The 18,784-nt window shown below is 35.0% G+C and overlaps 1 protein-coding gene across 1 annotated transcript in view; it reads left to right on the forward strand.

Moving 5' to 3' along the window:
- Positions 1-14,071, forward strand: part of MEOX2 (mesenchyme homeobox 2) — a 71,794-nt gene extending 57,723 nt beyond the window's left edge. Inside the window, exon 3 of the mRNA XM_020904061.2 lies at positions 12,664-14,071. Coding sequence (XP_020759720.1) covers positions 12,664-12,888 — 225 coding nt within the window. The 3' untranslated portion in view covers positions 12,889-14,071. The remainder of the gene's footprint in view (positions 1-12,663) is intronic.
- Positions 14,072-18,784: the final 4,713 nt, after the last annotated feature.

Here is an 18,784-nt window from a genome sequence, read left to right on the forward strand (position 1 = left end):
AGAATATTATATCTCCTCCCATGTTGTTCAGTGTTATTCTAAACTTTAATAGGATGTTTAATCTCCTAAAATATTTTTTCTCGGTTTTTTTAAAGCCTTTCAAGGTTCAAATACAGAGAAAGAACAGATATGTTCTATATAATGTAAAGGGGAAAAGCAACAAATATTGAATCATTTCCACTAGTAGCAAAACTATTTCACAGAAATAACTTTCTCCTAAATGAAACTTAATTTATAAACAGAAGCAGGTTTAAATGTACTTTTATTTAGAAAACTTACATAGTTGCCTATAAAATATGAATATGTATACTTTGCCGGTCTGTCTAGTCAAGGCTATGGTTTTTCCAGTGGTCATATATGGATGTGAGAGTTGGACTGTGAGGAAAGCTGAACACCGAAGAATTGATGCTTTTGAACTGTGGTGTTGGAGAAGACTCTTGAGAGTCCCTTGGACTGCAAGGAGATCCAACCAGTCCCTCCTAAAGGAGATCAGTCCTGGGTGTTCATTGGAAGGACTGATGTTGAAGCTGAAACTCCAATACTTTGGTCACCTCATGCAAAGAGTTGACTCATTGGAAAAGACCCTGATGCTGGGAGGGACTGGGGGCAGGAGGAGAAGGGGATGACAGAGGATGAGATGGCTGGATGGCATCACCGACTCAATGGACATGGGTTTGAGTAATCTCCGGGAGTTTGTGATGGACAGGGAGGCCTGGCGTGCTGCGATTCATGGGGTCACAAAGAGTTGGACATGACTGAGCGACTGAACTGAACTGAGCTGATATGTTATTTGTAAATACTGCTCCTTTGTTTATATCACCCAATCAGTATCAGTTCAGTCATTCAGTGGTGTCTGACTCTTTGCAACCCCATGGACTACAGCTTGCCAGGCTTCCCTGTCCATCACCAACTCCCGGAGCTTGCTCAAACTCATGTCCCAATCAATATACCTGCCACATATTCTATAATGGGCTATACATGTGATTGTAAATATTTGAAATAATGATTAGATTTCCTTTTAGAAAAAAAAAAAAGATATGCTAAATCCTTAAATATCACTCAGAACTCAAATTTTCAAATCTGGAGGAACAGCTCTGAAATCTCCAAAGAAATTGGACTTTTATGTTTGTATCTCCCACATGGCATTGCTTGTACAGTAGGGGACATCTATTATCCCTGTGAATTCCATCTGGCCAAAGAGGAAGAAGAAGGGTAAAGAGAAAAGAGGCTTATCCTGCAAAGTAATTCCGTATTAGCACGTAGGTATTAAAGAAAATTGTTTTATGTTCAATAAAAGTGGAGACACTGGGACAAAGTTAAGCTTTAAATATTTTAATTATGTACTTAGTCACTCAGTCGTATCTGACTCTTTGCGACCCTATGGATTGTAGCCTGCCAGACTCCACTGTCCATGGGGATTCTCCAGGCAAGAATACTGGAGTGGGTTTCCATGCCCTCCTCCAGAGGATCTTCCCAATCCAGGGATTGAACCCAGGTCTCCTGCATTGCAGGTGGATTCTTTTAATGTCTGAGCCACCAGGAAAGGCCAGTGCTGCTTTGTGTAACAGTTACTACTGTAGTAACCATCCAGCTTCTAATTTACACCTTCACGTGTACAACATATTCTTCCATACTGTTCTCAATCAACAGCTAATAATCCTTAATTGGCAGAGTCACTTGGAATACTTTGAAGAGCCAGTCAGTCTAAAGACCCTCCTGTCCCAAGGTATTTTTAAGTTTGACAAGCTTATTCTGGCTTTTTCATCCATCCAGACGCACTTGGAAAAAACTCATGCCAAAGTTTTAATATCTCACAGTGGGATGAAGAGGAAAGGCTATTGCATAAAACTATAGGAATGTCAAAAAATGGACATATTTATAGAGTCAAGACTGCCAGATATAGAAAGAATGAGAGCGCCTTCCATGTCACAAAATCATTTTACAAAGCTAATCAAAGGTGCGATGTTGCAGATTTGTAAGCTAACTGATTGGAATAAACAGACTGAATTCATGATTCCACTGCCAAGATAAATGGAAAAATCCCACCTAGCTGGATCACATTCCGTTAGTGGAAATGAGAGGGATTATGTTTTGTTTGTTACTCACAAATCATTAAATGGCTCATTGCCAAGTGTTTTCCAAATAGACATCAATTTTTTGGATGACTATGAAAAAGAATTTTTCCTGGGCCAAGTAAATAGTGGTTTTGTCTTTTACTCAGCATTTTACACAACCCTTCTCCTTTGTAGGTTAATTTCTATACATTTATATGAGTACTTTTAGTTACTTAGCTAATTAAGTTATGTCTGCAAGATCGGACATATTGTCTATTCAAGGTAACCTTGTGTAGTCAGTGATTTTAAATATTTCCTCATACCTTAATTTTTAGCAGTCATCTAGAGTAACAGTTAGATGTTTCTTTTGCTTACACCATGGTATGACTGCTATTTTGAGAGATTAAGTATGATTGGGCTCTGACCAGAAAAATGGGGGTAGAGAATAAGGTGAATGAGTTGATGGTGGAATATAAAATAAGCTTCAAGTTTGGGAATTTCCTCAATAAGGAAACAATTAATTTATATTTAATCAGCAAATCAACAGTATTTTGAAACATATCATGTGTTGCAACACAGATCATCATTTAAAGTGTAATGTTAAAGAAAAACATCTTCTGCTGTGAAAGATTACTCCTTTTTCACATTATCCTTGCAGTCATATAATTTTTTTTTTTCATATAGTGTATGGTAAAGTCTTACTAAGAAGTTCCTGAAAATTTTGAGGAGCTGATTGAAATTTTGTGTTGGTATGTTCAACTTTAAAGAGATGTTCTGTTATCTCAATATGTATATACAGCATTACATATGTTCCATGACATCTATAAAAGAATAAACACAAGTCTAATAAAGGACAATTTCTAGGGAATTTGGCTATAGGAGACTTTCTACAAGTCAGTCTCCCTATTTCTTTGACTCTTCATGAAAACCTCAGAAATATAGTCAATTTAGGATGGATTTTAACTTCATTTCTCTCTAGCACTTATCATTTTTATGCAAGACAGTTTTTTCAATTTTTAAACATTTTCCAGTTATTGAAATTACTGAATACTTTTGTGTCAGTATATATTCTTATGACAGTAGCAATTGACATTACAAGTTCTTAGAATAATTTTAGAGACAGCCCCTAAATTTAATAAAAGTGCAGTGAGGGCTCACATATATTCTGATATTAAACTTGCTAGTCAAGAAATAATCAGGATATTTAATTAGATTGAATCTTAATAATTGCTAGTGTTCTACTGTTTTTATGAGAATGATGAGTTTCTGTGTTTCAATCAAATATTTATATTTGATAAATTTCATAAAATTAGACCGTGGCTAGGGAAGAGGTCATTTCTTAAAATAGTATGCACTGGTTGTGATATGTTGCTACTGTTAAATCTTAAGCCAGAGATTAGACAAGATGTTGAGAACAAAGGCCATCATTCTAGTTGATCTTCGTAGTTTAAACAAGGTAAATACCAGCAGTGGAATTTGGAATACACAAATTCCATGTATTCAAGAACTGCTGTTTAGGAAATTTTTAACACAGAAATGGAGTAGAGTGCCTAACTTAGTTTTGATATTTCCAGTCAGATTTGCTGAAGTCTTTTGTTCATGATCTACTGAGGTGACAGGATTTCACTTAAAATAACTAAAAGATATATCCATTTTTTTAATCTTGTGTAGAAATAGGATTAGGAGTAGTGAAATTTCACTGTAAATTATTATTCATAAATAGGTCATTTGAGTTGAATTCCATCATGTTTGACAGAAAGAGTCATAATCGTTAGCATTTAGCACTGCTGCGGCATTTCTAAAGGGTCAAAATAAAAGTAATCAGTCCTCTAAGAATTTTGCTCATCATGTGAATTATTACTCTGGCTGCATTTTGGGAAAGGAGAATGTAATACATACGATTGGCTTGTAATAGTACCCATTGCATTACTGTTTATTATGGAGAATTTAATTTGTTTCCTAAAAAAGAGTTTATTTCTTGTTCAACATGTTATTTGCCCATGGCTACCAATGGCTAATGTGTATTCATTCAGTTTGTCCAAAGACACGTGAAATAGTAAATGTTTTATGACTACATTAGTGAGCCTGGTTCTCAGGCATTCTAAGGACAAAAAAAAAAAAAAGAGGCTATGAAACTGAAAATTATAGAGGCCAGGAAGTGATTTCCTGGTCATAAACATTGTTCTAAAATAGAGGAGAAAGGTGAGAGGCAGTCCTCTGTGCAGGAATTCAGTCTCAAGTCATGGAATATGTCCTAACCCCCTCTACCCTCCAATCCCACCCCCTGCCCAAAACACACACAGACATGCTTGCATGCTACCTCCCAACCCCATGTTGCACCGCTGTAGAGACAGCAGAGTCAACTGGCGGCCCCCATGAACTTCTTGGAAACAGCCAAGGGATTCCTTCTCTTAATCAGATATAAATCCATTCAGGCAGGAAGAGTAAGGAAGCTTTCTTTCCCCCCATTTTTCATCCCTACCTTAGAGAGCAATCTGAGCTCCAATTCTTCAGTTCATCTACTGACTTTGCCACTGAATTACTTGGATATATCTTACTAGAGTCTGTTTACATTAGGTTTACTAGATCAGCTGCCATGAGCAATTTAATCACACAGGTGTGATGAAATTTCCAAATTGTATTTATACAATTACTCCTTTGCATGCTTTCACATGTTAAAGATGTGAATAAATATTTGTTAGACAGTGTCTACAGTATTTCAAGTGTTCATATACAAATAGAAACAGTTGGAATATTAAATCTACAAATTCCAGATGTTTAGAGACATCTAGATATGTCACTGAAATATTTATTTTCATCCAGATGTTATGTGTTATGATTGTTTCTTCAAAAGACAGACATTTATGGTATTCTATAAATATGGGTTATAGCATCACGTAGATTCTACTTTCTATCAACATTTTGCCTCAGGCCATTTTAGGAAATTGTATGACAGTCCAGATACATATTTCATGTGTGTTCTCCTGATGTATTGTGAACCCTCAAATGAACTTATACATAGAAGGCCATATGTGAATGACTAAATAAATTAAAGAGATAAAATGAATGTTTAACAAAACCAAGAATGATTCTCACTTACATTATTTTTATTAAAGAGAAAAATTAGATTTCTAGATTCTGAAATACATCATTTAAGCAAATTAGTGACAATAATTAAGATTCTCTGAGCTGCTTTCTTTACTAATATGTGAATAAATGTTTTTATATTTATTTATTTATATAGTAGTTTGATCATGCAGGCAATGTGAATGCAAAATACTTTGTTAACTAAGGGATAAAAAGTGAGATTTCATAATAATCAGATATTCTGAAAAGTAAGGTTTATAACTGAACACCTTAAATGTTTACAACTAATATTATAGGCTATTATTTCATTTGTTATTTTTTATTATGAAGATTTTGTTGAAAAAATATAATCTTCATGCAGTCATTAAGAGTCTACAAGTCTAGTTCATATTGCTTTGATTTCATGAAAAATAGTATTTTTTCATTACTCAGATTCTTGTGGGAGAAATTTTTATCTGGGTTGTTCATCATCAGTTCAGTTCAGTCGCTCAGTCGTGTCCGACTCTTTGCGACCCCATGAATCACAGCACACCAGGCCTCTCTGTCCATCGCCAACTCCTGGAGTTTACTCAAACCCATGTCCATCGAGTTGGTGATGCCATCCAACCGTTTCATCCTCTGTCATCCCCTTTTCCTCCTGTCCTCAATCCCTCCCAGCATCAGGGTCTTCTCCAATGAGTCAACTCTTCGTATGAGGTGGCCAAAGTTCTGGAGTTTCAGCTTCAGCATCAGTCCACATATTATGTAACAAAATATACTTTATATGGAATCTTGCCTTAGAGCCAAACTTTAAAAAAGGAAATAATAATTAATTAACCAGCATTTCCAGAGAAATTGCAGATATGGGATAAATTGACTTTAAGCCCAAATAAAGCAATAAAAGTTTGCAAAATTTATATATCATCCTCCAAGATGGGCAGATTTGTTTTATCTGTATGCAAAATATTTGATGATACAGTGTCCCAGCTCCTAAGGTACCACTTAGGTTACTAGGATGGAAAAAGCAGAGGCACACAGGATGCCAGTAGCAATAACATCATGAGATTCCCAGAGGAAGGAAATCATTTTCTATAATTGTGTGGCAACAAAGCAGTGTGTGAATTGAATGTAGGGGTAGAGTTCATGCCATCTTATGGACCATTCGGGGAATCTCTTATTAGGGAGTTAGCAATGACGCTAACTACAACTGCAAGCAATTTAAGGATATTCTGTAAAAGATGAAACTAATCTCTGTGCATCTCAGTATATGCCAAAGGCCTCACATGCAGTCAGTAAACTGCCCTTGAGGGCTGGAATTATTTCTTATTTATTTGTATGCATTCCTTGGTCTAACCCCTCTTACCTATTACTAAGCATGCAGTAATACTGAGTGTATGAATGAGTGAATAGAGATTCCAAGTCACAAAGAAAGAATGAGATTAGTTTAACTGTACTTAGTTTATAAATACAGATTTTTATATGAAACAAACTTGTAAACTTTAATCAAAATAATTTTCTTACTTTAAAAATTGTCAAAGCAGTTGAATGATTATTCTTTAGCAGTCTTACAAAAGTATTTTTTCAATCCAGCCAACAAAGCTGGATTCTTACGTGATAATAAATTAAACTATAAAGCTTCTTTATTTATAAAACCATGGTGTTATTATTCTAATGGCAATAATGACATAATTTGAAATTACTTTTATAGATTTGTTTTTAATACTGTGATGGTTGTGGAAAAATGTATGCTTTCCCCCCAGATCTTCCTCTCCTTATTTTAGTTTGTCCCAATATTTCATAGTATATTTGAAAATACATCTGGACACACTGACTATTGAATTTCTGTACTTTTTCTTCACAATTTATAAGGTGTACTCATCATTGCATGTATTGCTGTTTTGTTCCATTACTAAATTCATGGAGTTCCCATATGAAATATGTAGCCTGATCCCTTGAGAAAATATGTATAGGTGTCAGAATTATTAGATTTATTATATATCCTCAAATGCTTTCACCTATATGTATATATCTATAAACCACATATATGTATGGATGTGTGTATGTGCTCAGTTAGTCTTGTTCAACTCTTTTGTGACCCCATGGATTGTAGCCCACCAGACTCCTCTATACATGGGACTCTCCAGGCAAAAGTACTGGAGTGGATAGCCATTTCCTCCTCCAGGGGATCTTCCAATCCAGAGATTGAGCCCATGATTCTTGCATCTCTCACACTGGCAGAATTCTTTACCACTGAGCCACTTCGAAGCCCTTTATGATTGGTTACATGACTACTATTGAAGCTACTAATGAAGTCTTTTGTTAGTCTGTTTAAGAAAACGAAATGGCAAAATTTCACATTGTAGAGAACAGGAAACAACACAAAATAGCCTATACTGTTTCTAAAATCCATACCATCTTCTTTCATTTTTCTCATGTAGAATTGCACATAACAGGCTTTATACTGGTATTACAGAATTACTGCATCCCTTCTAAAAAAGGAAATAAGTGTAGATTTAACAAAGTCTATTCCTCCCATTTTCTGCCAAGATTATTTTGGCTGGATGTTTCACTCTTCAGTGACAATGATGATGATGTGTTTCTTCCATCTGGATTTGTCCATGGAGAAAATGTCTCTATGGAGAATCTTGAAAGGCTCATTATTCCAACAGTACAAATACGAAAATTGAGGCAGAGAGAAGTATAATTTTCTCAAATTCACGCAGAAGTGAAGCCAGAAGTAGCGCCCAATTCATGTGGAAAAGATCTAATGAAACATGCAATGTCAAGCTTACAGTGGTAATTAAATTGAGTAGTATAATTACCTAAATTACAGTACAGGAAGATAGTGTCATATTTACAAACCTACTTATATTGAGTAGGAGAATTACCTGGATGATACTAATCATATGGATGGCATTCACATACTTTATATGCTTTACTTTTGTAACCTGAAGGCTTAAAATGTATGAATTTGAAACATAACAGGAACAAAACAAAATAAAATCAATTTGAAGCCAAACCAACCCCAGGTTTAAATTCTGGCACCACATTTACCTATCTTTGTGTTCTTAGGCAAGTCATTTAACCTTTAAGTCTCAGCGTCCTCATCTATAAAAATTCGTGTGTGGAAAATGCATACGTAGCACCTATCGGTGTAGTTGCTTAGCCTTAAGTAAATATGTGACTAAAAATCACAATTTATCATTTGGTTATTAAGTAACAATAATACAAGAATACCAAGCCACTAGTTTTTAATCAATCTATTTTAGTACAAATTGTGACTTTCTACATTTTCTTATTTTTTTTATAATTAAGTGGATTGATAGATAGCATATTAAAAAGCAGAGACATTACTTTGCCAACAAAGGTCTGTCTAGTCAAGGCTATGGTTTTTCCAGTGGTCATATATGGATGTGAGAGTTGGACTGTGAGGAAAGTTGAATGCTGAAGAATTGATGCTTTTGAACTGTGTTGTTGGAGAAGACTCTTGAGAGTCCCTTGGACTGCAAGGAGATCCATCTAGTCCATCCTAAAGGAGATCCGTCCTGGTTGTTCATTGGAAGGACTGATGCTGAAGCTGAAACTCCAGTACTTTGGCCACCTCATGCGAAGAGTTGACTCATTGGAAAAGACCCTGATGCTGGGAGGGATTGGGAGCAGGAGGAGAAGGGGATGACAGAGGATGAGATGGCTGGATGGCATCACCGACTCGATGGACATGAGTTTGGGTGAACTCTGGGAGTTGGTGATGGACAGAGAGGCCTGGCGTGCTGCAATTCATGGGGTCGCAAAGAGTCGGACACAACTGAGCGACTGAACTGAACTGAACTGAATGTATAATACAAGATTTCAATTATAGTCTGATAGAACAATGAAAATGCAGAGCTGAGAAATGACATAGTTTAAAGATTTTTTTTGTGCCAGCAACTGAGAAAACTGTACTGATTTTGATGGAGTATTGTGATTTATTGTGATTTGAAGACCACTGAAATAAATACATCTTTAGAAATATAGTATCTTTCTCTTTAGCTTCTTTTAGTATTTTGAATTTACAGAAATTGAGATTGTTTATAAAATGAAAATGGAAAATATTCAAAATATTCCTGAAGTAGAATAAAACATAGCTATCTGTGTCAAATATGAAGACTTCCTATGAAATTATAATAATTAAGATGATGTTTTTGTCAAAAGGAGAGAACAACTGAGTGCATCAGTAAAGCTATGCATGCATGGAAACGACATACGACAGAGTTGAAAACAATAATTTCTGGGAAAAGGGTGGACTATTTGTTAAATGCTCTTGGAACAACTTATTACACAACTGGAATAAAGTAAATTTAGAAATTTTCTTTGCAGTATATACTAAAATCTGTAGTCTGAGTTAAGCACTTACTTCGATTTGAAATACAAACCTTAAACCTTTTTAAAAGAAGACATAGAAGAGTATCTTAATGGTCACAGAAGAAAAGTTTTTAATGAAGACACGAAAAAGATAGTCATAACAGAAATACTGATAAATTTGAATATAATAAGTTTTAGAATTTCTGATCATCAAAAGATACCCAAAAGATATCAAAAGATACCCAAGGAAAGGAAAAGGACACACAATAAACTGATAGATTGTAATAACAGCCATATAACCCCAAAGCATTAAATTAGCATCTGGAACATATTTTATGAGTCCATAAGGAATGCAACTGAACAACAAAATAAGGAATGAAATTAAATCAAAAAACATTCACTGCAACCCAAAGATGTGGAGGCATTTCACAAAAGAAGAGATACAAATGGATCATAAACACTTAAAGATGCTTTACCTTATTAGTAATCAGGAAATGGAAAATTAGAACATGGTGAGATAACATTTATGGTCATTATATTGGAAAAAAATTACTTATAAATCCAAATAATGACACTAAGATGTGGATCAATAAGAACTCTTACCCTCTGGACTGTGAAAATTGCTGAAACTTTAGAAAGTAATTTTTCTGTATTATCACATTAAATTCAACGTTCATACACCCTGTGGGCCACTGAAGGCAACTCCTGGATGTATACTCAGAGAAGTTCTATCACACGTTTATCACAGCACAACTGCAAGAATATTTATAACAGCATCAATTATAAAAGAAAAAACAAAATCATTCAAGAGTCTGAACAGGGGAATGGGTGGGTACACAGTGATATATTCACAGAGTGGAATCGTACAGTCATAAAAAGAGAATGCCATGACTTGAATCAACATGGATTAGAAACCTAGATTTAATGGTATGTGTAGAATAGATAAACCAGGAGGTCCTACTGTATAGCACAGGGAACTACATTCAACATCATGTGGTAAACTATAATGGAAAAGAATATGAAAAAGAATGTGTGAGTCACTTTGCTATATAGCAGTAAAAACACAACATTGTAAAACAGCTGTACTTCAATAAAGAAAGAGAAACCAAATAAAATGGGACAATATTAAAAAAAAGATAAAAACATGTCTTATAGTTAAAAGCATTCTGTTTTGATAAACCTAAAAGACAAGAAGAATTAAACAGTACTTTTTAGGGCCACGTGGTGAAAAAAGCTGTTGTCTCTGTTTATTTGTTTCAAATACAGGCTTGTGGTCAGCGTGCTCAGTTGTGTCAGACTGTTTACAGCCCTTTTCACTGTAGCCCGCCAGGTTCCTCTGTTCCTGGGATTTCCCAGTCAGGGATCCTGGAGTGGGTTGCCATTTCCTCCTCCAGGGGATCTTGCTGACCCAGGGATCAAACCCACATTTCTGTATCTCCTGCATTGCAGGCAGATTCTATACCCACTGAGCCATCAAGGAAGCCCAAGTAAAGGCTTAGGGCTGATCAACACAAAATTCAGGCTTGTGGTAACTTTGAGTGGAGTAGGCAGAGAAATGCAATGTAAAAGGAACACTTAGCTTACTTAGCTTGATAAGAATATACGAAGATGAGAAGTGCAATAGGAAAGGAACTAATTTCCTCCTAAACAAGAAAATGAAATGATGCCATTATTATGGTTGTGGCCATGGATGGTCATTTAATGCATACGTACAATTTTTGTTTTATTATGTGCATGCATGCTAAATCACTTCTGTCATATATTAGGTAACTTCAATTAAGATTTTAGAAGGAAAATATATTTCTACAAAGCTGATGTGATTAACATAATATACAAACTCAGTATTAGCATTTAACAAGTGTTAGTGAAAATTTTGGACGGCAAGGAGATCAAACCAGTCAATCCTAAAGGAATTCAACCCTGAATATTCATTGGCAGGACGGATGCTGAAGCTGAAACTCTAATACTTTGGCCACCTCATGCAAAGAATTGACTCATTGGAAAAAGACCCTGATGCTGGGCACGATTGAGGGCAGGAGGAGAAGGGGGCAACAGAGGATGAGATGGTTGGGTGGCATCATTGACTCAATGGACATGAGTTTGAGCAAACTCAGAGTCAAACAGGACTGAGCAACTGAACAACAATACCAGGGAAAATTTTTGATCTTGTTTTGAGAAAATCGGAATCACATATTTGTAATGTAAAATCAAAGTATTAAGGGCAGAGAAAAAGCATAGTTCAAAAGAAGATGGACTCACTCTGGGGTAAAATGGCCAAATAAAGCTCTGTGAGTGCAGCAGTGGACTGTGGGGGCACAGAATGACCTTCCAGACGGAGCTTCATCAGTAGCTCCGAGTATATTTTAGGTTGGTCCAGAAATTGATTGCAGGGGAAGGGGGCAAAGTGGGTGTTGTTTGACCAAGACAGTTACTGAATGGTCGTTCTAATTCACAGAAACTCTTTATAAACTAAATACCTTTGAACAACCTAAAATGATACAGTACTTTCCCACCTATTTTTTTACATGGTGTGTCCTAAAATGGGCTTCCCAGGTGGGCTGGTGGTAAAGAACCTGCCTGCCAGTGCAGGAGATGTAAATGACGGGGCTTTGCTCCCTGAGTCGGGAAGATCTCCTGGAGGAGGAAATGGCAACACCCTCCAGTATTCTTGCCTGGAGGATCCCATGGACAGAGGAGCCTGCAAGGCTACGGTCCCTTGGGTCACACAGAGTGGGACACGACTGAAGCAGCTTTGTTATTGTTCAGTCGCCCAGTCGTGTCTGACTCTTTGCTACCCCGTAGACTGCAGCACGCCAGGCTTCCCTGTCCTTCACCATCTCCCGGAGCTTGCTGAAACTCATGTCAATTGAATCAGTGATGCCATCCAACCATCTGGTCCTCTGTTGTCCCCTTCTCCTTCTGCCTTCAGTCTTTCCCAGCATCAGGGTCTTTTGAAGCGACTTAGCACATGTCATAAAATACAAAATACAGGACTTGGTACCTTCTGAATATTTTAAAATTATTATGAACATGGGTCCTGATTAAATTCAATGGTGACTTATTTTCATAATCATTCATTCACAGTGTATTTGTAAAAGCTTTTGAAAAGCCATTTTTTCCATTGATGACCAGAATGAAAGAAAAAAAATTTGTCCATTTCACTTTCTTTCTTTCTTTCACTTGTTCCCTTTCTTTGTTGAAGGTGAAAGTGTGGTTCCAGAACAGGCGAATGAAGTGGAAGAGGGTAAAAGGAGGGCAGCAAGGCGCTGCCGCTCGAGAAAAGGAACTGGTGAATGTGAAAAAGGGAACACTCCTCCCTTCCGAGCTCTCCGGAATCGGTGCAGCCACCCTCCAGCAAACAGGGGACTCGCTAGCAAACGAAGACAGCCACGACAGTGACCACAGCTCTGAGCACGCACACTTATGATAGAGACAGAGGGGATCAGCTATATTCTCAGGAAAGAGATGTGATGGCAAGCCTTACTCAACCATCGTTTACACAGAGAGAGGACTATGACCTTGATTTTTAATATTATTAACTTCAGGCATCCCGAGTCTGTTTTTCATGATTTATAGAGGGTTTACACTAAGTGCCACTTATGAAAGATGCTTCCACAGAGAAGATGGAGGTGAACTTGCTTTGAATATTCCAGAGGTGTTGGTCGTGTGTATGACAGTGAGCAGCCTTTGTGTTTGCTTTTGCTTGCACTGAAAATTAAATTGCTATCAAGAGCAAACTATGAAGCATTTGTATTGAAGGTGCCTCCAGAGTGAAGATGCAGAAGATGAATTGGCTTTGAACATTGCAGATGTCCGAGGTCATGTGTGTGACAGTGGGCAGGTATTTGCTCTCGCTTGCACTGACAATTACATTACTATTCAAGAATAAACCATGAAACGTTTTTATCCCGAACAGCCACAGTGCCTGAAATCATTCTTAAGTGGGTTAAAAAAAAATGTATTTTAACTCTGTATATATTACCCTTAAGTCATTTTCCTGTCTTCACTACGTTTAGCAATGCATTCATATTAGCTGATGAAAATAGCCACTCACGATGACAAACAGAACCAGCTTCTTGTATTTTTATATATTTTGTCATCCCAGAAACAATCAGCACGTGCTTACTTGTGTTCAAGTAGAGAAAAATACATTAGAGTCTGATAGGGAATATTCTTGTACCACAGACAAAACAAATCTTATGTTGCATTTTCTATCAACTGCTGCTAATACATTATTATAAAACTTACCTAGCTCCTCAATGCTTCCTATCTATAGCTTGGAAAAAAAATTTAGGATCATAGGCAAATCAGTTACTTGCAAAAAAGGGCTTTTTGTATGACAAACACTGTCTGATTTTATTTCTATAAAATGTTAGCTGTTGTGAATATGATTTAATTAACAAGAAAAAGTGTTTCCCCCCGATTGGTGATGGTAATAGACAACTTGCAAAACAAAATTGATTCCTCAAGTTGGTAGAAGGTAAAATTCTGAATGTCTTCAAATTAAGTTCAGTGAAAACACATTTTTTTCATATATGATGTATTCATGCAGAACAAAAATTTTTGTATTTTGTAAAAAAAGTGTTAAATAAATGATCCTTTGTAAATAATTTTGGTCTTCCTACTGTGATTTCCTATATGTTTACAAGCTTTAATGTAAATACTTAAGAAACTCCCCAATTCGTGTGTACTTGTGTAAAAGCAGATGATCATAATTAGTGAATCATCTACATTTTTATTTCTGAAATTTTTTATTATGAAAAAAATCATTGTGTAATAAAAAAGCATCTGAGAATAGGCATATGGTAAACCATTTCCCTGAATTGAAGAATATGTGAAATAGATTTCATTGTGTTTTATGAAATAAAAGGAGAAAAGTAATATTATTCACCACAATGAGAGAAACCAGTCATACATTTTTAAGCTTATGTATAATAGTCATGTTTCATCCAATGATTGTTTTTACACAAACATATCCAGAGTTTTTCATGTGAAAATAAACTCCATAAGCTAATCCGAATTCTCAGCCCTAGAGGAAATTACCGGTATAAGAAGACCAAGACTATACTGACTTAATGTGCTTGGTATCATGCAGATTGTGCATACATTGGATACATACATTCTACTTAATAACTTTATGGCACTGTTCTTCATGTGTCCCATATTTTAACCACAAATATATGGAAATATCCAGCAGTTCCTCCTACCCCTTGATCAATTAGAAATAAAAATAAAGAACACTAATCTGTAGAAATTTCCCAAAACCTTATTATTTGATTTCATTTGCTTTAGAAATGTGAGACTGATAAAAAATAGATTTGGTTGATTTTAATTTGCTTAGTCTAGTATGATATATACAGAGCATTCAAGAAATAAAATGACTTGATTGTTTATATCACATTTTTCCCTTTGCATAATAAATTTTATCATAGCAGTTAACAATATTTCTAAATTAACTGGAGAGGGCAGGGCTCAGATTAATATCTTCCAGGCAGAAAACAGACACTCTTCTATCAATTACTTATGAGTACACATTACATTTGTACCGATGACATCTACTTGGGGGGACTGACTTTCTTTTTGTAGGATTTAAATTCAAAGCATCTCGACAAATTGGAGAACTGGAAAGATAAAAATTAAATTGAGTTTTATAGGGACAAAGTGGAGAATAATTCATTTCAGCAGGAAAATAATTTCCAGAAATAAGAGGAAAGTACAGCATAGGAGTAGCTAAAAGGAGAGTTAAGGACTATGGCCAAATAGAAATGACAATTTAGCATGATAAATGAAGTAGGAAAAAGTAATTCTGCACTGATATGACATTTAGGAAATGTGAAGCATTTGTATTGTGGACCATGCCTTTATTAGAGAGTTGTGAGCTGTTCTAAAATGATGTAATGAAATTTGGCTACCGAGAACATTAAGAATCACCAGGCAGGATAGGCCGCTGGCTGACCAAAAGGGGGCATCATTTTTATCCACAGTCCACCATATAAGATGCTCGAACACTTTAGCAAAATAACGACACACTGATAGGTAAGCACGCAAGCTAGATTAATTTTAATTAGGAAAACACAGTCTTTTTAGGATATTTTTGTATTATCTTAAAAGAGGCACCTGTTTGCCAGACAATAACTCAACATCCTTCTAGAATTAAAATCCTGTAAGGAAATTTAAGACATTCTCACATAGTACCAGGTTTAATTTATTCCAGAAATGACAGAATTTAAAAGAACTTTACTTGTTTTGATTCTCCACTAGGATCCTGGCTTTCCATGGTATGTTTTCACGTAATGCCCTTTCCATATAATTCTGTGTCAAACTTTCTAGCTCCGTAGGAATTTATAATGGCATGAAAGTACCTTTCTCTGAAAATAGTAGGGAGTCATGGTTAGAGTGATTTTTCCCGCAGGATTTAGAGGGACGAACACTACAAAGCTTTTCCCAAAACTGATACACACATTTTTACCTCATTATTAATATGATCCCAATTATTTCCTACTTCCCATATTCACCTATGGTTGTTAGCCTATATGTTCCTCTTCAGAGGCTTGAGAACCAAGCTTGCCTTTTTTTTTTTTTAAACAAACTAAACTCACTTAAAATAATCCCAACCACAGTTTTAATATACTCCTGCAGGACATTACATAAAGTAAGTGTGGGAATGACTTGTGAAATGTTCAGTTCGACAACAAGACCAACACAGGCCAGATTGATGAAATGAAATGGTGCTTCACTGTCACCACACTCTTATCTGGTAGCCTCATGAAGACTCTAGCAGAATCCTTACTGTTAGCCTGATCACTAAAATGTATTAGTGACATGAAATTGTGCAGGCTTCTTTAACTGGATTTAGGCTTACTTAGCAATGTTTAAATCATCTGTAGATGTTTCCTGAAGAGAAATGCTGTGCATGTGTTCTCAGAATATACATAGGTAACAGAAACTTTTTATTTATATTACACAAATTTTAGAAAGTATTTATCAGTAAAAATGTATATTTTGAGTTAATAGTTGAAACATAGCATACACGCTGCTCTGTAAACTGTTTGGTTTGGTTTTAATAATATAAGCATATTTAATACCTAAATAGTATTCCCTTAAATGAATGCAGTATGCAATATTTAATAAATCCCTTATAGTGAATATTTACTCCTTCCCCCCAAGTATTCCCTACATAATATTGAAATGAACTACTTTTTACATTCCTCTTTGCAAAATCTAATTTTTCCCTTTAAGTGATTTTATAAGAAGTAGGTTATTTGGGACAAGGAAGTATGCTCGCTGTTACTAAATTTTTGTACATATTGCTGATTTCCCACTTAAAAATATCCACTTACATACCTACTACACTTATTCTACTATATTTATGGCAAAAATAACCAGCATAGTTCTTATTACTTTTAAGCTGAAGGAAAAGCATGTTTTAATTTGCTTTTAATTTCTAATAAAGTTGAGCATCTTATTGTGTTTACTGACAATTATATTTTCAAAATCATTGCTTGGATCCTTATTACTTTTTATTTGGCCTGTTTGTTTTTCTGATGAATTGATAAGGTTTCACATATTAAATGTATTAATTTTGTCATATTTTACATGCCTATAAAATTATGAAATGAAAAATTCTCAATTTTACTATTTCAGTTGCAAAAACAGTAATGAGTATAAGAAAAAAAGCCTCATTTCTTATAAAAAACAATAGACCAAATGAATGCATATTTTATTTTATTCACAGTCAATGAAAGTGAAAGTGAAGTCACTTAGTGGTGTCCGACTCTTTGCAATCCCAAGGACTGCAGCCTACCAGGCCCCTCCATCCATGGGATTTTCCAGGCAAGAGTACTGGAGTGGGGTGCCATTTTCTTCTGCAGAGGTTCTTTCCGACCCAGGGATCGAACCCAGGTCTCCTACACCGTAGGCAGACACTTTACCATCTGAGCCACCAGGGAAGTCAAAATTTTCACCTTTATTAAAAATAAAGCATTTTAAATTAAAAATTAAACAAACATTTTAATTGAAAACTAAACAATAAAATGTTAAATTTAAAAATTAAAATTTAATTTAAATTAAAATTTTAATTTAAAATTTTCAATTAAAAATTAAAATTCAGTCAATTTTTCACCTTTATTAAAGCATCATTCTAAATACAAAATATTTTCATTGTTCCATGTAACAAGAGACCATGCATATGATATCTTGATATTAACAAATGTAATAATTGTTGAAAATTTTTAGACTTCTGGCTTAAGGAAAATAGTAGTAGCAAAAACTAATCTCAACATTTCCATTAAAACATTTTCTCCTTCTACTGGCAGTAGTATGCTCATGAAAATATACAATAAACACGCTTTTCTCTCTTAAAAAATAGGAAAATTTAAACTCTACATAATGACATGTATTTTCTAATAAGAAATACTTTGCAAATGAAAGTTCTTCTAGAAGTTACCAGTCATGTTTTCTAAGCAAGTCACATAGCCACTGATAAAACACTGGATAATACAATTGCAAAGATAAAAAAAATACCTTTAAAAAGTATGAATGCAGTAAACTTTCCTTGATTGCAATGAAAACAGGGAGGAGAGGGGACTGTGAATTGAGCCGTTAAGAGGAAGAAACAGTTATTTTAAGAAAAACTTTTTCTTGATCTTTAATTATTTTTTTTAAAAAAGCAGTCACAACTGACTTCCAGATATATTAAAGAGCCTGTGTGATTGCCAACATTATTTATGAAATTACTGGTGATAATTAATTGTTATTCTTAATAAATAAAATTATTTATTAAAATTTTTCTAGTGCTTGCAAGGCATTACAGAAGTTGCTATGAGAGCCAAATAGAAATCATTTCTCATTCCTCATTATGTTTTTTTTCTAAAGCATATTAAACCTAATGACAAAATTTTAATTATTAAAGAATACCCTTATGGAACAACCTATGTACCAATCTGATACTGTATAATTGATAAGCCAAGAAACTTATTCAAAATTATTTTGCCTTAAATTTTCTTTATTTTTCCCCAAGGTTTCTTAGTCAATATTTGGTTATTAGTCAATTCAATTCACTCAATCAACAAATATGTGTATACTAATTACATGTAGTGCTCTGCTCCATCATCATTTTATATATTGTTATTGATTTCTGTTCATATATTCCTTCATCTTAAAGCACATTTGAAATGACTGTGTATTTAACACTTCTATATATTTACTCAGTCCACACTTCTATATACTTAACTTCATTTGGTTAATGCAGAAACCCATTTATATCCCTTGAGTGCTGGGCAAGGACAGTCAAGGTGTCTTCAAGAGAGGAAGCACTTGACAAG

The sequence above is a fragment of the Odocoileus virginianus genome, chromosome 1 (genome assembly GCF_023699985.2).
Source record: "Odocoileus virginianus isolate 20LAN1187 ecotype Illinois chromosome 1, Ovbor_1.2, whole genome shotgun sequence".
In the NCBI taxonomy this organism is placed as follows: domain Eukaryota; kingdom Metazoa; phylum Chordata; class Mammalia; order Artiodactyla; family Cervidae; genus Odocoileus; species Odocoileus virginianus.